Genomic DNA, 24,383 nt, shown 5'->3' with positions numbered 1-24,383 from the left:
GGGAGCGCAGGTACATGGAACCACGAACACAAACACAGAACAGAGTCGGGACCCCTCCCTGGGTACAGGACATAGGGCCGGGACTCACACACAGAACAGCGAGCTGGGACCCCTCCTTGGGTACAGGACATAGGGCCAGGACTCATGATCCCCAGCAGGGCAACAGCAAGATGGCCTGACTTACCCCACTGAGGCGAGGACAAGATGAGACAAAACATGACCCCCCGCGGAGCAATGGCAAGACGGCCTGACTTACCGCACAGAGGTGAGGACAAGACAAGACCAACACAAAAGAACACCAGACAGTATCTATCTAGCTCCGGCGATAGAACTAGACTGAAGTACAAGCGAGGGCTGCAGACGAGGGCTAGAGGCGAGAGGAGCAGAGAAGGGATTCAGACAGGGGGGTAGGGCAGGAATTACAGACCACCAGGGCCAGAACTTGACTCAGTACTTGGATGCCTCCAGGGACTGGACTTGGCTTGGTACTTGAATGCCCCCGGATCCAGGACTTGACTTCGAGCCTCTGGGTAGTGGCGAGATCTCGACTCGGCCGGGGAACAGTAGACAGCGGTTCTTGATTCCCTCCGGCAGGTTAACTGACGGACCCACCTGGGTGAGGAAACTTTGCAGGCTCGCTTTGGTGAGGTAACTTGACAGGGTTGCTCCAGTGAGGCAAGGTGAATTACCGGCACTCGCTTCGGGCGGAGACTAGGCTTGCTCCAGCCAGATGACATTGGCACGCCGTACCTTTGGTAACTTTGCATATGCTCTAGCGCCGAACAGTTGAAAGCCGGAGAATATAAACTACCGGTTCAGCCGAGTGTTAATTGCCTCTAATCACCAAGGCCAAGGGACACGGGGAAACAGGAAACCAAAGGGAAACAGGGAATCAACGGTCCGGATCGTAATATAAACAAAGTAAATTTAAAGAGACCCCGATCCGGACCATGACACTAGTAGCCAGTCATCCCCCTGTTTCCTATGTATCATTCTGCATTTAAAATATTTACTGACTCTATTTCCATTGCCCTTGGAAGAGATCCAAAGTTCAGCGACCGTCTGAGAGAAAAGTGAAACTCATTTCTGCTCAATTGGGAGTCCTCTGCTTTAAATAGTACAGGCCATGCCCTCTTCTTACTGCTACTATCAGCAGGTTCAGAAACAGTTATTACCTTATAACCAGTAGACTCCTGAATCGGCAGAAGTAACTTCACTCACCATAATTCTGAACTGATTTGATCACCTACTCCCAAGGACTCACTCTCCTTCCCTTTCTCTCAAGGTTAATTCTCCTCTCTAATGAAAATGGACAAAGGAGAGCCAGTGGATGTAGTGTACCTGGACTCTCAGAAAGGCTTTGATAAGGTCCCACATAGGAGGTTAGTAGGCAAAATTAGAGCACATGGTATTGGGGGTAGGGTACTGACATGGATAGAAAATTGGTTGGCAGACAGGAAACAAAGAGTAGGGATTAACGGGTCCTTTTCAGAATGGCAGGCGGAGACTAGTGGGGTACCGCAAGGCTGGGTGTTGGGACCGCAGCTATTTACAATATACATCAATGATTTAGATGAAGAGATTAAAAGTAACATTAGCAAATTTGCAGATGACACAAAGCTGGGTGGCAGTGTGAAATGTGTGGAGGATGTTGAGATAATGCAGGATGACTTGGACAGGTTGGGTGAATGGGCAGATGCATGGCAGATGCAGTTTAATGTGGATAAATGTGAGGTTATCCACTTTGGTGGCAAGAACAAGAAGGCAGGTTACTATCTGAATGGTGTCAAGTTAGGAGAAGGGGAAGTACAACGAGATCTGGGTTCCCTTGTTCATCAGTCACTGAATGTAAGCATGCAGGTACAGCAGGCAGTGAAGAAAGCTAATGGCATGTGGGCCTTCATAACAAGTGGAGTTGAGTATAAGAGCAAAGAGGTCCTTCTGCAGTTGTACAAGGCTCTGGTGAGACCCCACCTGGAGTATTGTGTGCAGTTTTGGTCTCCAAATTTGAGGAAGGACATTCTTGCTATGGAGGGAGTGCAGCGTAGGTTCACTGGGTTAATTCCAGGGATGGCGGGAATGTCATATTTTGAAAGATAGAAGCAACAGGGCTTGTATACATTGGAATTTAGAATGATGAGAGGGGATTTGATTGAAACATGTAAGATTATTAAGGGATTGGACATGCTAGAGGCAGGAAACATGTTCCCGATGTTGGGGAGTCCAGAACCAAAGGCCACAGTTTAAGAATAAGGGGTAGACCATTTAAAATGGAGTTGAGGAAAAGCTTTTTCACATAGAGGGTTGTGGATCTGTGGAATGCTCTGCCTGAAAAGGCAGTGGAGGCCAATTCTCTGGATTCTTTCAAGAAAGAGTTAGATAGAGCTCTTAAAGATAGTGGACTCAAGGGATATGGGGAGAAGGCAGGAACAGGGTACTGATTGTGGATGATCAGCCATGATCACAGTGAATGGCAGTGCTGGCTCAAAGAGCTGAATGACACCTATTGTCTATTGTCTTCTCCTACTAGATTTCTTCTTCGTTAGCCCTTTATCTTTTCCACCTATCACCTCCTAGCTTCTCACTTCTTTCCCCTTTCCCACTCACCCACTTTCCCCCTTCACTGAACACCTTCTAGCAAGTACTTCTTCACCTCCCCCAACCTTCTTATTCTGGCTTTGCCCCTTCCTTTCTAAACCTGAAGAAAGGTCTTGGGCTGAAACATATATTCCTCTCTGTAGATGCTGCCTGACCTGCTGAGTTCCTCCAGCATTTTGTTTGTGTTACTCTGGGTTTCCAGCATCTGTAGAATCTCTTGTGTTTTCTTCAGTACTCTTTACAACTTAACTTCCTACTGTTGTATTCAGCTTCCCAGAAATAAACTATAACATTTTTCGTGGTTTGCCTAATCTTTTGCTCTACCTGCATTTATGTCTCTTGTGAAGCATCACTGGGATGCCTGACTCCTCCCCATCCCAGAGCTTTCCAGTCTCATTGGGATACCCGACTCCTTCCCATCCCAGAGCTTTCCAGTCTCACCGGGAAACCTGATTCCTTCCCATCCCAGAGATTTCCAGTCTCACTGGGATGCCTGACTCCTTCCCATCCCAGAGCTTTCCAGTCTCACCGGGAAACCTGATTCCTTCCCATCCCAGAGATTTCCAGTCTCACCGGGAAACCTGATTCCTTCCCATCCCAGAGATTTCCAGTCTCACTGGGATGCCTGACTCCTTCCCATCCCAGAGATTTCCAATCTCACTGGGATACCTGACTCCTTCCCATCCCAGAGCTTTCCAATCGCACTGGGATGCCTGACTCCTCCCCATCCCAGAGCTTTCCGGTCTCACCGGGAAACCTGATTCCTCCCCATCCCAGAGCTTTCCAATCTCTCACCATTCAGAAAATAGTTATTTTTGCTGTGAAAAGGACAATTCATATTTTCCCATGCCATTTTTCAAATTTTTATCCACATATTAATTCCTTTTGCGATCTCCTTAAAACTGCCTCCCTACTTATTTTTTCCACCTAACACTGTAATTCCATCGACAAGTTTGCAGTTGATACCACCGTAGTGGGCTGTATCTCAAGCACCAATGAGTCAAAGTGTAAGAACAAGATAGGGAGCTTAGTGACATGGTGTCATGACCACCTTTCCCTCAATGTCCACCAAACAAAAGCACTGTTCATTGACTTCAGGAAGGGAGGGTGTGGTGCACACTCCTGTTTTCATCCACGGTGCTGAAGCTGAGAAGGTACTGAGCTTCAAGTTCAGAGGAATAAACATTACTAATTGCCTGTCCAGGTCTAGGACTGTAGACACCATGGCCAAGAAGTCTCTCCAATGCATCTGCATCCTCAGGAGGCCAAAGAAATCTAGCATGTCTCGTCAACTCTAACTACTTTTTATCAACCCTCCATGGAAAGAATCCTATCTTGGAGCATCACAGCTTGTTGTGGTAGCAGCTCTGCCTGTGATCAGAGGAGATTGTAGAGTTGTGGACACAGTTCAGCATTTCAGGGAAACCAACTTCCTCTCTATGGGGTTGGTTTATACTTCCCACTGCCTCAGTAAAGCAGCCAAGATAATCAAAGACCCCAACTACCTTGGACATTCTTTCTTCTCCCTTCCATCATTAAGCAAAAGATACAAAAGCCTGAAAGCACACACCACCAGGATAGCTTCTAGCCCAATGTTATAGACTATTGAATGGTTCCCTAGTACAATAAGGTGGACTCCTGACCTCACATCGCTATAATCGTGCACCTTGTTGTTTACCTGTACAGCACTTTCTCTGCAGCTTTTACACTTCATTCTGCCTTCTGTATTTGCTCTATCTTTTACTACCATAGTGCACTGTGTAATGATATGATTTGTATGAACAGTACGCAAGACAAACTTTTCACTGTACCTCGGTACACATAACAATAATAAACCAGTTCCGATTCTAATATCAAGAACAAACTCAGCAAGTTATCTTTGCTTCTTCTATCTCAGTCACGTAGATCAGTTGAAAGAGGTTGAGAGGCACATGGAACATCCTAGCAATCTCCCACTTTTCGGTCAGCCAACTAATGTTCTATCCTACACTGTTATCTGTTATACTGTCAATATTTTCTACACTTTCTCGGGTTCCTTTTGGGAAAGGAATGCTAACTTGACCAGTGCTTTGCATTATCTACAGCACAAATTCTTTCCTCAAAGAAGCCTGATAAAATGATCAAACATGATTTCACTTTCACAAGAAAATGTTGACTTTGTCTAATAAGCTTGATTTTTTAAGTGCCTTGCTATCATCATCATCACGTGCCGTATCTTATGACATGAGCAATCATGGTCACATGGCCAATATTGTCCTTGACACATTGGTCTACAGAAGTGGTTTGCCATTGCCTTCTTCAGGGCAATGTCTCTACAAGGCGGGTGACCCCGGCCATTATCAATACTCTTCAGAGATTGTCTGCCTGGCATCAGTGGTCACATAACCAGGAATTGCACTGACTGCTCGCACAACCATCCACCACCTGCTCCCATGGCCTCACATAACCCTGATCGGGGGGCTAAACAGAGGCTACACCTTGCCCAAGGGTGACCTGCAGGCTAGCAGAGAGAAGGAATGCATTAAATCTCCTTTGGTAGAGCCGTATCTCCACTCCACCAACCCATCCTCCTATAACATCTATTATAACATAACATAATCCTGATGACAGGTGTTAATCTAACCGGCCTGCAATTTCCTGATTTCATAGAATCATGTAGCACCAAAACAGCCCCTTCAGCTCATCAAGTTCCACCAGCCAGTGGGGACAGATCTTACACTAATCCCATTTTATTTTTCACATTTTCCCTTCCACTCCCCTAGATTTTAACCATTCAACTACAAGCTAGGGGTAATTTACAGACACCAGTTAACCAACCAGCCCACACAGCTTTGGAATGTGGATGGAAAACTGAGCTTCTGGAGGAATTTCATGTGTACACAAGAAAAAACATGCAAACTCCACAGAGACAGCATCAAACAACAGGAATGAACCTGGTTGCTGAAGATTTGAGGCAGCAGCTCAACTGGTTTATCACTGCGCCACCTCCAATTAGACACTACACCAGTGAGTTACTGACTGCATCCGGTGCCCTGGCACAGCTTCCTCTTCGTCAGTGAGACCTGGCGTAGATTGGGAATCACTTCATCAGTGAGCACCTTTGCTCCATCCACTACAAAGGGCAACATCTCCTGGTGGTCCCCCATTTCAATTCAACTTCCCATTCCCATTCCAACATATCTAATACCATCAAGGTAAAAGATAACCTTTGAGAAGATTTATGATTAGGTTTTGCATTTAAGGGTTCTCTCTTCACTTCCATGTTATGAACTTGGTTAGTCTGTTTGCAGTCTCACAGGAAACTTTTGCACAACTCAGAGGACTTTTAATATGCAGTCAGTGGCCACTTTATTAGGCACACCTGCACACCTGCTTGTCAATGCAAATATCTAATCAGCCAATCACGTGACAGCAACTCAATGCATCAAAGCATGCAGACATAGTTAGAGAAAACTACAGCACAAAAACAGTCCCTTGAGCCCATCTAGTTCATGCCAACCATTTACACTGCCTAATTCTATTGACCTGCACCTGGATCATAGCCTCTCCCATCCATGTGCCCACCCAAACTTCTCTTAAACTTTGAAATCAAAATTGCACCTACCACTTGTGCTGGCAGCTCGTTCCACACTCTCACCACCCTCTTTCTGAATAGGTTTCCCCTCATGTTCCCCTTAAACGTTTCACCTTTTACCATTAACCCATGACCTTGACTCAACCTCAGTGGAAAAGCCTGCCTGCATTTACCCTATCGATACCCATCATAATTTTGTATACCTCCATCAAATCTCCCCTCATTCTTCTGTGTTCCAGGGAATAAAGATCTAACCTGTTCAATCTTTCCTTATAACTCAGGCCCTTCAGTCCCCGCAGCATCCTTGTAAATTTTCTCTGTATTCTTGCAATCTTATTTACTTCTTTCCTGTAGGTCGGTGACCAAAACTGCACTCAATACTCCAAATTAGGCCTCACCAATGTCTATATAGCTTCAACATAACATCTAATCTCCTGTACTGAATATTTTGATCAATGAAGGCCAATGTGGCAAAAACTTCCTTTGTGACCCTGTCTACTTGTGATGCCACATTCAATGAGTTATGGGCTTGTATTCCCAGATCCCTTTGTTCTACCACACTCCTCAGTGCCCTACTGTTTACTGTGAAAGACCTATCCTAGTTGGTCTTACCAAAGCGCAACACCCCGAATGTGTGCATAAAAGTCCATCTGGCATTTTGCAGCCTATTTTTCCAGCTGGTGCAAGCTTTGATAGTCTTCTTCACTGTCCACTACACCCCCATCACCCCCATCTTGGTGTCACCCACAAATCTGCTGAGCTAGTTAACCTTATTATCATCCAGATCATTGATATAGATGACAAACAACAATGGACACAGCACTGATTCTGCAGCACACCACTAGTCACAGGCCTTGAGTGAAAGAGGCAACGCTCTACTACCACTCTCTGGCTTCTCATGCAAAGCCAGTGTCTGATTCAATTTACTACTTCATCTTGAATGTCAAGTGACCGAACCTTTTCGACCAACTTTCCATGCAGGATCTTGTCAAGTGTCTTGCTAAAGTCCATGCAGACAACATCCACTGCCTTGCCTTCATCAAGCTTCCTTGTAACTTCATTGAAAAACTCTATAAGATTGGTTAGGCATGACCTACCATGCACATACCCTTACTGTCTATCCCTAATCAATCCCTGTCTATTCAAATTCATATATCCAGTCTCTTAGAATGATTCCAAATAACTTTCCAAATACTGATGAAAGGCTCACTGGCTTATAATTTTCTGGCTTGTTCTTAGAGTCTTCCTTGAACAGCGGAACAACATTAGCTCTCCTCCAATCCTCTGGTACCTCATCTGTCACTAAGGATGATTTAAATATCTCTTCTAGGACCCAGCAATTTATGCACTTCCTCCCATAGGGTTGAGGGAACACCTTGACAGGCTCTGTGGATTTATCCACCCTGATCTGCTTTAAGAAAGCAAACACCTCTTATTCTGTATAAGGTGCATTAAGTCGATGCTCCTTTATCTCACTTCTATAGACTCTGTGTCCATCTCCCAAGTAAATATAGGTGCAAAAGATCCATTTGAGACCTCCCCATCTCTTCTGGCTGCATGCATAGATTACCATTCTGATCTTCCAGAGGACCAATTTTGTCTCTTGCAGTCCCATTGCTCTTAACATATCCGTCAAAGCCCTTAGGATTCTCCTTCACCTTGTCTGCTAGGATAACCTCATGCCTTCTTTTAGCCCTCCTGATTTATTTCCTAAGTGTTCTCTTGCATTTCTTATACTCCATATTTCCCTAATTTGCCACAGAGCACTTGTACCTCATGCTAATCCAAAGCACAGTTGCAGATTGGCAGGAGTGATGTTTTAGGCATCACTGAATTATGGCTGAAAGATCATAGCTGGGAGCTTAACGTTCAATCATACACATTGTATTGAAAGTATAGACAGAACGGCAGAGGTGGTGGTGTTGCTCTGTTGGCAAAAAATGAAATCAAATCGTTAGAAAGAAGTGACATAGGGTTGGAAGATGTTAAATTTTTGTTGATAGAAACAGAGAAACATAGAAAACCCTCAGCACAATACAGACCGTTCGGCCCACAAAGTTGTGCCGAAAATGTCCCTACCTTAGAAATTACTAGGGTTACCCATAGCCCTCTATTTTCTAAGCTCCATGTACCTATCCAAAAGCCTCTTAAAATACCCTACCGTATCCGCCTCCACCACTGTTGCCGGCAGCCCATTCCATGCACTCACCACTCTCTGCGTAAAAAACTTACCCCTGACATCTCCTCTGTACCTACTCCCCAGCATCTTAAACCTGTGCCCTCTTGTGGCAGCCATTTCAGCCCTGGGAAAAAGCCTCAGACTATCCACATGATCAATGCCAATAGATTGATCAATGCCACGATCAACGGATAGAGCTGAGGAACTGTAAAGGTGAAAAGATCCTGATGGGAGTTGTACATCAACCCCAAAACAGTCATAAGGATGTGGCCTACAAATTACACCAGGAGAAAGAAAATGCATGCCAAAAGGGCAATGTTACAATAATCATGGGGGACTTCAAAATGCAGGTGGATTGGGAAAATCAGGTTGGTGCAGGATTACAGGAGGGGCAATTTCTAGAGTGCCTATAAGATGGCTTTTTAGAGCAACTCGTGGTTGGGTCCACGAAAGGATCTGCAATTCTGGACTGGATATTGTGCAATGACCAGAACTGATTTGAGAGCTCAAGGTGAAAGAACCCTTAGGAGAAAGTGATTTATTCATCCTGAAATTTAAGAATGAGAAGTTAAAGTCAGATGTAACAGTATTACAAAGGCATGAGAGATGGGTTGGCCAGAATTGATTGGAAAAGAACACTGGCAGGGATGACGGCACAGCAGCAATGACTGGAATTTGTGGAAACAATTTGGAAGGCACAGGACTTACATTCCCATTAGGTATTGTAAAGGAAAGATGACACAACTGTAGCCAAAGAAATGGCATATGACAGAGTAAAAATTAGTAGGAAGTTAGTGGATTGGGAAGATCTTACTAGCAAACAGAATGCAACTAAAAAAGTCATTACGAAGGTAAGGATGGAATATAAAAGTAGGGTAACCAATAATATTAAAGAGGAGACCAAAAGTTTCTTCAGTTACATAATGTGTAAAACAGAGGTGAGAGTGGAAAAGGATGCTGGAGAGGTGATAATGGGGACAAGGAAGTGGGGGATGAACTGAATAAGTGATTTCCATCAGCATTCACAGTGGAAGACGTTAGCAGTATGGTGTAAGTGCCAGATGTCAGGGTACATGTAGTGTGTGAAGTTACCATAACTAGAGAGATGTTCTTGGGAAATTGAAAGGCCTGAAGGTAGATAAGTCATTTGGACCAGATGGTGAACACCCCAGAGTTCTGAAAGAGGTGGCTGAAGAGATCGTGGAGGCATTAGTAACTATCTTTCACAGGTCACCAGATTCTGTAATGGTTCCGGAAGACTGGAAAATTGCAAATGTCACTCCACTCTTAAAGAAGGGAGAGAGGTACAAGAAAGGAAACTATAAGGTCAGTTTGTCTGACCTCAGTGGTTGAGAAGATATTGGAGTCAATTATTAAGGATGAGGTCTCAGGCTACTTGGAGGCACTTGATAAAATAGGCCATAGTCAGCATGGTTTCCTCAAGGGAAAATCTTGCCTGACAAATCTGTTGGAATTCTTTGAAGAAGTAGCATGCAGGATGAACAAAGGAGAATTGGTTGATGTTATGTACTTGGATTTGTAGGCCTTTAACAAGGCTGCTTAACAAGCTGCAAGCCCATGGTATTACAGGGAAGATTCTAGAATGGATAAAGCAGTGGCTGAATATCAGGAGGCAAAGAGTGGGAATAAAAGGAGCCTTTTCTGACTGGATGCCGGTGACTAGTGGACCTCCACAGGCGTCTGTGTTGGTTCCAATTCTTTTTATGTTATATGTCAATGATTTGGATGATGGAATTGATGGTTTTGTTGCAAATTTTGCAGATGATATGAAGATAAGTAGAAGGGCAGGTAGCTTTGAGGGAAGTGGAGAGGCTACAGAAAGACTTAGACAGATTAGGAGAATGGGCAAAGAAATAGCAGATGGAATACAGTGTCAGGAAGTGTATGAATATGCACCCTGGTAGAAGAAATGAAAGGGTAAACAATTTTCTAAATGGAGTGAAAATACAAATAACTGAGGTGCAGAGGGACTTGGGAGTCCTTGGGCAGGATTTCCTGAAGGTTCATTTGCAGGTTGAGTCTGTGGTGAGGAAGGCAAATGGAATATTAGCATTCATTTCAAGAGGACTAACGTATAAAAGCAAAGATGTAATGTTGAGACTTTATAATGCACTAGTGAGGCCTCACTTGGAGTATTGTGTGCAGTTTTGGGCCCCTTATCTTAGAAGAGATGTGCTGAAAATAGAGAGGGTTCAAAGTGCTCAGAAAATAATTCCAGAATTGAATGGCTTATTATATGAAGAGCGTTTGATGACTCTGGGCCTGTATTCACTAGAACTCAGAAGAATGGGGGGAGGGTGACCTCATTGAAGCCTATCAAATGATGAAAGGCCGTGATAGAGTGGATGCGGAGAGGATGTTTCCTATGATGCTTCCATAAGATCAGACGACACAGCCTCAGAATAGAGGAGTGTCCTTTTAGAATGGAAATGAAGAGGAATTTCTTTGTCAGAGAGTGGTGAATCTGTGGAATTCTTTGCCACAGGCAGCTCTGGAGGCCAAGTCATTATGTGTATTTAAGGCAGAGGTTGATAGATTTATGATTGGTCAGGGTATAAAGGGATACGGGCAGAAGGCAGGAGATTGTGGCTGAATGAAAAATTGGATCAGCCATAATGAAATGGCAGAGCAGACTTAATGGGCCAAGTGGCCTTATTCTGCTCTATCTTATGATCTAATGGTCTTATTTGTTCCTACTTGTCCATAGCTGTTGTGCACTTCCATTTTTTTCACCAGAGTCTCAAATTTATGGTCTTATAGGATGTGTTGAAAAGGCAGTTGTATAGGGTTGAGTGAGATCCAGGATCAGCTATGATAAAATATCAGAGCAGACACAATGGGCTGAATTGCCTAATTCTTCTTCTATATCTTATGGTCTAATATCTTGGGAAAAACAAGGTTCCCTGAACATGTTGTTCTTGCCTTTTATTCTGACAAGCACGTGCAAGCTTTGTACTCTCAATGGAACCCCGAAATATTGAGCTGCCAACAAGTCTCACTAATGGCTACAGTATCATAATTCCATGTGTTGATCCATGTCCTGAGTTCATCCGCCTTTCCTACGATACTTGCATCTCAAAACATTCGTCCTACCACACTCAAATCTTTGTCAGATGTCTTAGCAACATCTATCTCCACAGTCACTCCACTATCTATTCTGGCACTCTGGCTCCCATTCCCCTGCAACTCTAGATTAACCACCTCCACCCCTCCCCCACCCTTGTGCAGTACGAACAAACCTTTCAGCTAGGGTATTAGTCTCCCTCTAGTTCAGGTGCAAACCATCTCTTCTGTGCATCTTCCTTGGAAGAGAATGCAATGAACATGGTCAAGACCTTCAGTTGCTGTTTTTAGCAAATATCAAAATGGGGAAGAATTGTGAGCAAAATGACTTTTACTATGGAATTACTGTTGGTGCCTTATGGGGCAGTTTAAGTACCTCAAAAACTGCTGGTCTCCTAGAATTTTCATGCATAACAGTCTCTAAAGTTGACAGAGAATGTGATGCAAAAATCAAAACGGGACATAAAGGGGTTTAAAGTGTCCCAGGAAGAATATAAAATTAATTTATTTGCTGATGACATTTTAGTATATTTGGCTGACCCGACCAGCTCTTAGGGCCTTGCTGGACAATTATGGTATAGTCTCGGGATATAAAATAAATAGAAATAAAAGTGAAATTTTACCTTTAGGTAAAGGAGACTATGCCCAATATCAATATGGCACTCAGTTTAGATGGGTTAAATTCAACATGAAATATCTGGGGATTAAGTTTAATCGTAAATTGGATGATCTTTATAAACTTAATTACATTGTCCTAGTGTCTGAGTCGACTAAGCAAGTGGTGCTGCTGGAGCTGACAGTCCCATGGGAAGATAGCTTGGAAGAGGCCTTTGAAAGGAAGCTCTCCAAGTACGCAGGACTGGTCAGCAACTGTCAGCAGGCTGGATGGACAGCGAGGTGTCTCCCAGTGGAGGTTGGTTGTAGGGGATTCGTAGCCCATTCTTTAGTTAGGGCCTTCAGCATTTTGGGCATCGAGGGAGAGAGGAAGAGGAGAGCTATCCACAGTACCACCGATGCGGCAGGGAGGGCCTCAAGATGGCTGTGGCTCAAAAGAGGGGAGCTATGGAGTCATAAGTAGCTAGCCATCTGGACACAAACTGGGGTCTGATCAGCCCCGGCTGGGTCACCAGGAGGAGATTGTATGATGTTGAAAGACCCGAAACACCCGATGATTCCAGGAACATCACTGAAGATGTGTCCAGAAGCATCAATAGATGTATGTACACAGCATCTCCCCTTGCTGCGGAATGTCGAGGAGGACCTACGTAGGTGGATAAGCCTTCCCATCACACTGATGGGCAGGGTAAACTGTATAAAAATGAAGATAATGCCAAGGCTTCCGTATTTTTTTCAGTCTTTACCTATCCTATTACCCAATAATTATTTTAAGATTCTCAATGGACATATTCATTTATTTTTATGGTCGTGTAAAATATCTAGAATTTCCATGGAAAAATTGACCTGGGACTATAAATTTTGGAGGGTTAAAATTACCAGATTTTAAAAAATATTAGTTAGCTGCCCAAGCACATTTTATTGCTTCTTTTTTTGATGAGACAACTATTCCTTCTTGGGTTCCAGTTGGCTTACATATGGTAGGATAAGAGATGGCAAAAGAATTTATATATAAATGGGACTCTAAATTAATTAAAAAGAAAACAAATACTCCTCTACTGAGACACATAATTTATATCTGGGAAAAAATTAAACAATTTATGGGTCTAAAAAAAGGAATATCCTCAAAGACGCCTCTATCTCAGAACAGATTAATACCCATGACTCTGGGTAATAAATTTCTAGTCACCTGGTATCAACATGGTATCAGGTGCATTGAAGGTTGTTATAATCAGCAGAAGCAATTTATGTCTTTTGAGGGACTTAAAAATAAATATAATTTATCTAATAACACATTCTTCTGCTATCTCCAATTACGATCTTTTTTGAGGGACTGTTGGGCTCCATCACTGATCCTACCAAGATGCTCAGACATGGAGGTTCTAATTCGAAAGGGGAATACAACTAAATTTATTTCTAATATGTATTCTTTATTCCAGGACCAATGCCCAAAGCTTGGTATATACAGATCGAGGGAGAGATGGGAGTTGGATTTGGGCATTGTAATTGATCATCAATGTTGGTCACGTCTATGTTTGGATAATGTTACCGCTCTTATCATCCCTAGATACAGAATGATGCATTTTAATTTTTTACATCAGTTGTATCTCACACCTGAACAAATGCATAAAAATAAACCAGAAATTCCTGACAAGTGTTTCAGGTGTGGCATAGATGTTGGTACCTTTTTGCATTCCACCTGGCTATGCATGAAATTGTGATCTTTTTTGGATAGATCTGGGGGAGGTACTGGGAAAGATTCTGGGGATGGATTTTCCTCTAGACCCAGAACTGTTTCTCCTGGGGAACTTAGCAGCTTTGAAAGTTAACCTCTCCAGGAATAAATCCAAATTTATTAAAATTGCATTGTCAATGGCCAGGAAATGCATAGCGGTAACATGGAAATCCGATTCCCTTGTACATATTGATTGCTGGAATAAAGAAATGCAAAGTTGTATACCCCTTGAGAAGATTACTTATACCCTTAGGAATGGATACACTATGTTCACTGAGATTTGGCAACCAGATTTGGATTACTTAAATGCTGAGATTGTTTAATTTATTTATTCTAATTTTTAAAAATTAATATATCCTTTATTATAAGCTAGTTTCTTTAATTTGTATTTTAAACTGACTCTGAGAGCTGGATGCCTACTCTTCTTTTTCTTTTATTCTCCTTTTTTTCTTCTCTCCTTTCTTTCCTCTGTCTTTTATGTTATTTCCTCCCTCCTTTTTTCTAATGAGGGGAGATGGTGTTGAGATAGGTGTTTTTTTTTCTTGAACTTATTATTGTATTTGAATTTTTTTTCAATATGTATTAATTGTTGTATTAATTGAGTCCTCATATTTCTTCTTTAAAAATTAAATAAAATATATTTTTAAAAATCAGAATGGGGAAGAATTGTGAGCAAAATGAGTTTTACTATGGAATGAGTGTTGGTGCCTTATGGGGTAGTTTAAGCATCTCAAAAACTGCTGGTCTCCTAGGATTTTCATGCATAACAGTCTCTAAAGTTGACAGAGAATGTGATGCAAAAACCAAAAATCATCCAATGAGCGGTCTGTGGATTAAAATAATTTATTAATGAGAGAGGTCAGAGGGAAATGGCCAGGCTGGTTCAAGTTGACAGGAAGGTGTCAATAACTCAATAACCACTCGTTACGACAGTGGTGTGCAGAAGGACATCTGAGAATGCACAAAACACACCAAACCTTGAAGTGGATGGGCTACAGCAGCAGAAGTCTATGAACATACACTCAGTGGCCGCTTTATTAGGTGCAGGAGGTACCGAATAAAGAGGCCAATGAGTGTAGATGTGGTATCATGAGATACTAATCATAAGCCAAGGCTGCAGGAGTCACTGCGAGTCAGACCTCGTACTGACCATGTACTTGCCAGCTTTGCAGGACTTCCACTCATGAACCTTGATCATTTATGAATTTGTTTTTTGCAGCCAACAGAAAGCCTGGCACTGAGTTCGTTGAATTTGATGGAAGTTGTCTTCGGTTTTAGAATTGATAAATTACACCATTTAGTTCCAAGTGGGAAACCTATTGGAATTATAGATTGGATATAAATTTAAAAGATGCTGAAACTCTGGGCTACGAGCTCACATTTTTGGCTAGTGACTGTGCCAAATACAGGACCAGGATCAGAATAAGTTTTGTTATCACTACTTATCTGATGTGAAATCTGTGGCAGTAGTACTGTGCAAGACTTAAAAATTCCTGTGCTATAAAGTAAAATGTGCAAAAGAGCAATAGGAGGTGGTATTCACGGACCATTCAGGCATATGGTAGTGGAGGGAAGAAGCCGTTCCTAAAGCGTTAAATGCGGCTCCTGGACTTCCTCCCTGATGCTAGTTCCGAGAAGAGGGTTTGTCCAGGATGGTAAGGTCCTTGGTAATGGATGCAACCACCCTGAGACACCGACTCTTGAAGATGTCTTCGATGGTTGGGAGGAATGTGTCCATGATGGAGCTGGCTGAGTCTAGAACCTTCTGCAGCCTCTTTGGATCCTGAGGTTGCAGCCTCCATACCAGGCCGATATGCAATCAGTCAGAATGCACTCTGTAGAAATTGGCAAGTCTTTGGTGACAGGCCAAATCTCCTCAATCTCCCAAAGGCACTAGCATGATTATATCAGGATTCCCAAACAATCACATGTCAAAGATTGAAGATTACTGTCATAAAGTGGATAACGTCAGGACATCCTAAAATATTTTTATAGCAAAATACTGTAACTAAACTTAAAGACCCTTTCACACCTTCCCTTCAGTTTAACAAGGTTCATTTCTCTTCTTCCCAGTTCTAACAAGCCTTTGACTTGAAATATTAACTTCCTTCCTCTTCCCACAGATGCAGGCTGACCTACCAAGTACTTCCAGCATTTTTCATTTCCATTTTAGATCTGCAGCACTTTGTTTTTCAACCATATCTAATATTTGCCAAGTTTTCCTTCAGCGAGTGCAATGGTAGAGAATATTATGCTCCAGAAGTTAACCTATAAATCTTCTTTCTGAGAACATGAGAAAGCCTGCAGATGCTGGAAATCCAAAACAACACACACAACATACTGGAGGAACTCAGCAGGTCAGGCAGCATCTATGGAGAAGAGTAAACTGTTGACATATTGGGCTGAGATCCTTTTTTCTAAGATGGTGTTTTACTTTTCTGAGAAAGAGATAAGTTTTGAGCTGTTAATCAGTATGTACCAGAATGGGGGGAAGTCACTGCTTTCAGTTGCATGTTTGAAACTGTTACGATGGGAGTGACCTACACTTGGGTCTACGAATTGCTAACAAGTATTTGTGTTTACTGACTAACTTAACCCAATTAAAATTAGAAGCTCATGACTGTCAATTCAGTTATCTCTATCTGAAGTTCTTAACGTGTTTTATAATGTGCATTAAACAAAGACAATGGGCCTCCTAATGAAGGACAATGATGTGGGATAGCACCATCCCTGTTCTTTAAATGAAGACAGTACCCATCATAGGTCAACTGCTGCTGCGATGTACCAGAAAGGGTCATTTTCCACTTTCTACTGCTTCCTCTGTTGTGCTTTATACACCCAGTGACCACTTTATTAGGTACAGCTGCTCATTGATGCAAATATTGAATTAGCCAATCATGTGGCAGCAACTCAATGCAGAAAACAAGCAGACATGGTCAAGAGATTCAGTTGTTGTTCAGACCAAGCATCAGAATGGGGAAGAAATATGATCTAAGTGACTTTGACTGTGGATTAATAATTTGTACCAGATGGGGTGGTTTGAGTACCTCAGAAAATGCTGATCTAAGGATTTTCACACAGAATACTCTCTGGAGTTCACAGAGAATGGTGCAGAAAACAAAGTAGCATCCAGTGAGTGATAGGTCAGTGACTGAAAATGGCTAGTTGATGAAAGAGGTCAGAGGAGAATCGCCAGACTGGTTTAAGCTGATCGGAAGGCGACAGTAACTATACGTTACAACAGTGGTGTGATCTTGGAGAAGATGAGGATGTCATCGAGGTAGAAAAACTTATACCTGTGTAGCGTTTCTCAGAGGATCTTGTGAGTAAAAGCTTGGAAAAGGACTGGACTGTTGGAAAGTCTGAAAGGTATCACCAGGTATTCAAATTGACCAGTGGGTGCCATGCAGATCAGGTTGTACACACTCTGTGGGTCTGGGCTCTGCAAAGTGTTTCGATGTGCTGTCCATCGAGGGGAGAGGCTGGTGATTCCTAATGGTGATTTTATTGAGCCCACAGGAGTCAATGTAGTGACACAGAGCTCCATTTTCCTTCCTGAGTAAGAAGAATCCTGCACTAGCTGGGGACAAGGAATGTCGAATGAAGCCGTGCTTTAGAACGTCAGCAATGCAGTAATTCATGGCTTGGGTGTCAGGAGGGGAGAGGGAGAAGAGATGACCTTGGACATGGGTTGTTTCCAGGAGGATATTAATCATGCAGTCATGTGGTCTGTGAGTTTGCAGGGTTCTGACTTCCCTCTTACTGAAGGCGATGGTCTGTGAGTTTGCAGGGTTCTGACTTCCCTCTCACTGAAGGTGATGGCTCCTGTGGGAGTTCGGTGAGGTCACCACAGATTTACGGGGTGAGGTCCACAGAGGTTACAGGCTGGTGTATCTCCATGCAGCAGTGATCTGGATGACCAGGTGAAGTGAGGGTTGTGAGTGGAGAGCCAGGGCAACGCAAGATGAGAGGAGTGTTGGTTGAGTCGATAAGGAGGAATTGGATGGAGTCACAGTGCTCGCTGATGCTCATGTACACAGCCCCAGACCCCAAGGGATGTCCATCAAAGGCCATGGGGCAGAAGTAGTGACAGGTGGGCTCAGTAGGGAGTCCAGGCTGCACACACACAGTCTGGTCCTGAAAGCTGCCCGCTGCCCCAGAATCCATCAGAACCTCCCTTACACATAAAGCTGTCAGAGTGTGGAGGATAGAGAGAGTGAGTCAGACTATCGTGCTGAAATGAGGGGCCGGTGGGAGCTTTGCAGATAGAAGGTCCCTCATCTCCACCTGGATGCTATTTCCCCAATGCAATAGGCATTTGATGTATGGATGATCACACAATAAGCACACAAGTTGCTTATCCATTGATGCTAATGATCTTGGGGGATTGAGGAAGCCCTCCTTAACTGCATAGATTCTAGAGGCGTTGCTGATGACGGTCCTGCAGCCGGAAATGTTTCTGGGAATGGAACTAGGGTTCCAGTATGTGATCTGGAAGGTCTTTCCATAATATGCTTGACAATACAGAGGGCCGGAGAGATGTGGCTTTCGATGTTGGTGGGCACCTCCCAGTACACCACTGATCTTTCAAGCGCTCTGAGAGGCTGTGATGGTAATGAGCTTCCACATTCCAGCTGCGCTCTACCCCGAGGTTTCTAAATTCCAATGTGATCCAACAGTAAGCGTGAGCCTAGTTGTATCATATCACCTGTCTCCCTTCCATTTCCCGGTTGGTCGAAAACCTGGCATATCTCAGCGCTGATGGTGGTTTTATTGTCCCAGTTAACAGCAGCCCAGGTCAGAACAGTTCCAGTTAGGAAAAGTGATGAAGGCAATCTTGGCTCGGTCCATAGAATACAGGGCCGGCTGCTGCTTAATTGTAAGATGCACTGGGACATGAAGTTGGGGATCTTTTGAAGTGTTTGGTAATTGGAACCTGAGGCTCTGAGGGAAGAGGTTAACGGGTGTGGGTTGCTGATATGAGATGGAGAGCTGGTTGACAGTGGTGAGCAGATGGTCAATGGTTTTCTGCTGCTCCTGGATTGTGTACTCGCCACGATGGATGACTTCCTTTAAGCGAGGAAACTCTGCTGTGTTTCTCATTCTGTCAGGAAATGTGGAGGAGGCTTGACCCAGACGTAAAGCAGTGGAGACAATTTAGCGGTCAGCCATAACTTTAATAATAAACTGCAAAATAACAAACCACAAGGGGACACAAAACAAGAAAGAACAGATACTTAACATGACAAGGTAACAAGGTAGCTGAGGGCTGGGAGCAACTGGTTGAGGCTGGCTGGTTTGAATGAGTGAACAAGGACTGTGGATAAGAACTGGGTTTAAATAGGCTGCAGGTAATGGGTCGGAAATGAGTGGTAGGTATCTCCTGTTAGCTGGTGGAGACTGGGAGGAGGCTGTGTGTACAGGCCTGACATATACTCTATAAATATATCATGATTTACATTGTAGACATACAGTAAAGAACACAAGGTTGGTTAGCAAGATTCCAATTCCATTTGCTCTGTGGATTAAGTAAGGTTGATGAAACTGAGTGGAAGAATATCTGGAAGATTTTCAATGCAGAGTTGTTTCCAAGAAGACAATTTGCTGGCTTCTTCTATACTGGAGTGCCAGGAGCAGGGTGAGCAGCAATTTTTTTAGGATGCTGTATGGCTCTGGGCTTCCATTTGCCTGTAACTTTGATTTTCCAACTATCTCTCCAGACTGACTTCTTTGTCTTTGTGCTGATGCTGTGAAGTTAAACATCGATTAAGGAAGCATTTAAAGGAAATATTACAGACATCCAGAATTGACAACAGAGAGCAAAATGCCCAATTTCATGGATAGATTGATGTTTCAGCCTTGTGTCGTGCATTTCCAGCATTCATTTTCTCCCCTCTCCTTCTTGCTTCTCGCCGCTGCCATCAGGAAGAAATACAGGAGCCTCAGGACTCACACCACCAGGTTCAGGAACAGTGATTACCCCTCAAACATCAGGCTCTTGAACCAGAGCGGATAGCTTCACTCAACATCACTTGCCCCATCATTGAAAAGTTCCAACAACTTGTAGACTCACTTTCAAGACTCTTCATCTCATGTTCTTGATATTTATTGCTTATTTATTTATTTATTTTTGTATTTGCACAGTTTATTGTTTTTTACACACTGGTTGAACCTCCAGGTTGTTGCAGACTTTCATTGATTCTATTTCTGTCATGGATTATTGAGTAAGCCTGAAGCAAATGAATCTCAGGGTTGTATATGGTGACTATATGTACATTGATAACAAATTTACTTTGAACTTTGAAAATCCTTTGCTAACTTCAGATGTGTCGATCACCTGCTTTCACATCCACCCTGTACACTAGCCTTCACCTCTCTCTTTCAGCCAGCAATACCACCACTTGTATCGTTCTGCTCTCAGCTCTGTCCTCCCAACTCCACACACCTTCCCTTCCATTCTATCCATCCCCCCATCCCGGCCTCTTGAATCTTTTTTGATCTAACTCTTCCCAATTCTGATGAAAGATGAAGTGAGAGCTTGTTTTCTCTCTCCACAGATGCAGCCTGACCTGCTGAGTATTCAGTTTTATTTCAGATTTCTAATACTTGATTATTTAATCTTTGGCTTCCACTCAGCTGAGTGAGTGTGCCCACAACTTAATCGGTTCGCATTCACCCATGTTACAACATACGGCAACAATGGGACCAGTAAACTTTGTGATGGTGTAAGCAGGTTTCACAAATAACTCCCTTGCAACTCTCCTGTAACAGGGTTTATATAGTCACAGTTCAGCTAGTTCAGCAGACTGTGTGAAAAAACTTAAGGCAGCATCAGAAAAAGCAGGTTACTAAACTCTCTGACTTTCCATTAAAGGTGCAATCACACTTAGTCTCAAACCACTTAAAGGCAATACAAAAGCAACTATTAAAATTTGAAGGCTTTATAAGGCACTGGTCAGACCACACTTGGAGTATTGTTAGCAGTTTTGGGGCCCCTCATCTAACAAAGAATGTGCTGATGTTGGAGAGTGTCCAGAAGAAGTTCATGAAATTGATCCTGGGAATGAAAGGGTTAACATATGAGGAGTGAAGGATGGCACTGGGCAGCTTAGAAGAATGAGGGGAGAATCTCAGTGAAACTTATTGAATATAGAGTGGACATGGAAATGTTGTTTCCCATGGTGGGGGGGTCTAGGACCAGAGGATACACTCTCAAAATAGAAGGATGTTCCTTTCGGACAGAGATGAGGGGGAGTTTCTTCAGCCAGAGCGTGGTGAACCTGTGGAATTCATTCCCACAGAAGGCTGTGGAGGTTGATAGGCTCTTGATTAATAAGGGTGTCAGATATTAGGGGAGAAGGCAGGAGAATGGGGTTAAGTGGAATAATAAATCAACCAAAATGGAATAGAGCAGCAGACTTGATGGGGTGAATGGTTTAATTCTGCTCATATGTCATATGGCCTTATGGTCATTTATTCCAATAATTTGGATAGAATCTTAAACAGTTGTATCTAGGCTTTGGTAATGTAAATAATTGCATCATTAGACTACTAATTATGAATGTCAGGGTGTTGTGCAAAGCTGAGTAAGCAGGTGTATGGGAGCATGCCCCAGTGCTGCTCTTGCACTCTTTAATTAAAAAAAAGTTTTTTTATAAGCATCCGTTAGTCTCATGAGACCATGGATTTGCGCCTTTGAAGGTTTCGAGGGCACAGGCCTGGGTAAGGTTGTATGGAAGACCAGCAGTTGCCCATGCTGCAAGTCTCCCCTCTCCACACCGCCGATGTTGTCCAAGGGAAGGACATTAGGACCCATACAGCTTGGCACCGATATCGTCGCAAAGCAATGTATGGTTAAGTGCCTTGCTCAAGGACACACATGCTGCCTCAGCCAAGGCTCGAACTAGCAACCTTCAGATCACTAGACGAACGCCTTAACCACTTGGCCACGTGCCAACACAAAAAAAGTTTAAGGCTACGGATTCACACACAACTCACACAGAATTGTGAAGGTCTGGCTTGATCTGTCAACCCAAAAGCAGTCAAATTTCCTAGCATGAGCTGCTCCTCGACCATAGTGCTCCAAACTCCCCTCCATGTATTTATTCAGACCTCTGTTAAGTCGAGGTGTGTGGAATATTGGGAATCTAATGCAGGGAATTGGCGAGGGTCTTGTTCATTGTTGACAATTGGGCAGTCAGTGAGAATCTATGCATAATTGAACTGTGCAGTGAAGGTAATGCCTGTTGCTACAGGATTTCAAACATGTTCCACTGGATCACTGCTCTAGGCCTTTGGATATTAATCCAGCTGGTTTGATTTCAGTGGGATAATTCTTCAAATAATATGAGTGAAATGGTTTCCACATAGAAGATTGCATTAAATATATCCCCTGTTGGTGCTTCAAAAGCTGCTCAATCAGCTCAATTTCACACTGAACATAGTGCAAAATAATTGGAGACATCTGGTTTGATGTATGATTTTGCATTTTCTTGAATATTCATCAAGACTATGAATCACTTGAACAGCAATCTTTCTTTCCTGTAAAGGAGTATGATGTATTTTCCCATTTCATTGTTTCTCTGCAGGGCCGATAAGCAGTATCCTGGTAAACAAGTATGGATCCCGTCCAGTGATGATGGGGGGAGGAATATTATGCTCCATTGGAATGATAGCTGCGTCGTTTTGCAATAACATTTTCCCGCTTTTCTTGTGCGTGGGCTGTATTACAGGTGAGTACAGTATCTGGCCACGTTAGTTAAAAGGGATGCTTAACAAAGAGATGTTCTTCTCACTGCTGCCATCAGGAAGAAGGTACAGGAGCCTTTGGTCCCACCAGGTTCAGGAATGGTAATTACCTTTCAACCATCAGGCTCCTGAACCAGCTTAAGCAACTTCACTCAACTCAACACTGAACTGGTTCCACAGCCTATGAACTCATTTTCAAAGACTCTACCACTAATATCCTCAAAATGATTTATTACTTTCTAATATATATATTTTTTATTTATACAGTTTGTCTTGTTTTGCACATTGGTTGTTGTCAATGTTCCCTTTAAGCTGGATGGGTGCGCAGCCACACTGTAACTGAAATGCTCCCACACACATAGCCTTTGTTGCCATGCAGGTGAAATCCGACACAGCTAGAAAAAGGATCTAGTGCTTTCCTGGCATATATGACGAATAAACTCTTCCCGGGCTTCCAGCCGGGTATAGGTACTACCTCCAGAAGACAGCAGAGTTGGTCATCAAAATGTCGGTTATAATTGATACCTGTACCCGACTGGAAGCCTGAGAAGAGTTTATTTAGCTAGAAAAAGTTTACTAAATGCCAAAGATTTTTTTTGTTCTATTTCATTAGACCCTTTAATTAAAAAATAAAATCAAAAATATGTCATTTTTCAAATGTTATTCTAAATATTCATAGTATGCATTTTACAAAACAAATTTAAAGTGCCTCACAGTTTTCAGGCCATGTAAAAATTTCCAGCTCAGAGCAATGGTTGGTCCTGCAGCTGTAAAAAATGTTAGAGGGAACATTGGTTGTTGTCCATTTTTGTTTATGTGCAGGTTATCATAGAACATAGAAGAGTACAGCACAGGAACAGGCTGTTAGTAATTCAATGGCCAACTAAATTAATCCCTTCTGCTTACACGACGTCCATATCCTTCCATTTTCCTCACATTCATGTGTCTATCTCAACATCTCCTAAAAGCCCCGAAAGCCCTGACTCTCCCACCACCCTGAGCAAAGCATTCCAGATACCCACCAGTTATTCACTGATTCTATTGCACTTCTCTGTATCTACTGTGAATGCCCGCAAGAAAAGGAATGCTGGCATAAATATATTTTGATAATAAATTTACTCTGACTTTGATTGAATGATTGCTGGTAAATTTCTCTACGTGATTGCTAGGGCTTCTGACAAACAATTAGCACTATCTGTTTTAATATTCAAAGTTCCAAGTACATCTACTACCAAAGTATATATACCATTTACGACCTTGAGAAGTGTCTGCATGCAGGCAGCTGATGGGCATTCCTCTGTTCTGAGGCTGTGCCCACTGGTCCTGGACTCACCCACTATATGAAACATTCACTCACGTGAGGCCTTTCAATATCCGATGGATTTCAATCAGATCTTCCCTCATTTATCTATCTAAACTCTAGCAAGTATAGATCCACAGCATTAACCTTCCATTTCTGGAATAATTCTTGTGAACCTACTCTGGGCTTTCTCCAATGCCACAGATCTTCTCTTAAAAACACAAACGACAGGAATTCTGCAGATGCTGGAAATTCAAGCAGCACACATCAAAGTTGCTGGTGAACGCAGCAGGCCAGGCAGCATCTCTAGGAAGAGGTACAGTCGACATTTCAGGCCGAGACCCTTTGTCAGGACTAACTGAAGGAAGAGTGAGTAAGAGGTTTGAAAGTTGGAGGGGGAGGGGGAGATCCAAAATGATAGGAGAAGACAGGAAGGGGAGGGATGGAGCCAAGAGCTGGACAGGTGATTGGCCAAGGGGATATGAGAAGATCATGGGACAGGAGGTCTGGGGAGAAAGACAAGGGGGGGGGGAACCCAGAGGATGGGCAA

General features: G+C 43.0%; 1 protein-coding gene across 4 annotated transcripts in view; it reads left to right on the top strand.

Annotated features, from left to right (window-relative positions):
- Positions 1–24,383, top strand: part of LOC140193025 (monocarboxylate transporter 2-like) — a 226,264-nt gene that overhangs the window by 131,026 nt on the left and 70,855 nt on the right. For all 4 annotated transcript variants that reach the window (XM_072250478.1, XM_072250479.1, XM_072250480.1 and 1 more), the window contains exon 3: positions 22,374–22,517. In XM_072250478.1, the coding sequence (XP_072106579.1) occupies positions 22,374–22,517 (144 nt within the window). The remainder of the gene's footprint in view (positions 1–22,373; positions 22,518–24,383) is intronic.

The sequence above is a fragment of the Mobula birostris genome, unplaced genomic scaffold (assembly GCF_030028105.1).
Source record: "Mobula birostris isolate sMobBir1 unplaced genomic scaffold, sMobBir1.hap1 scaffold_355, whole genome shotgun sequence".
Lineage (NCBI taxonomy): Eukaryota > Metazoa > Chordata > Chondrichthyes > Myliobatiformes > Myliobatidae > Mobula > Mobula birostris.
This window is presented reverse-complemented; position numbering and strand designations above follow the sequence as displayed.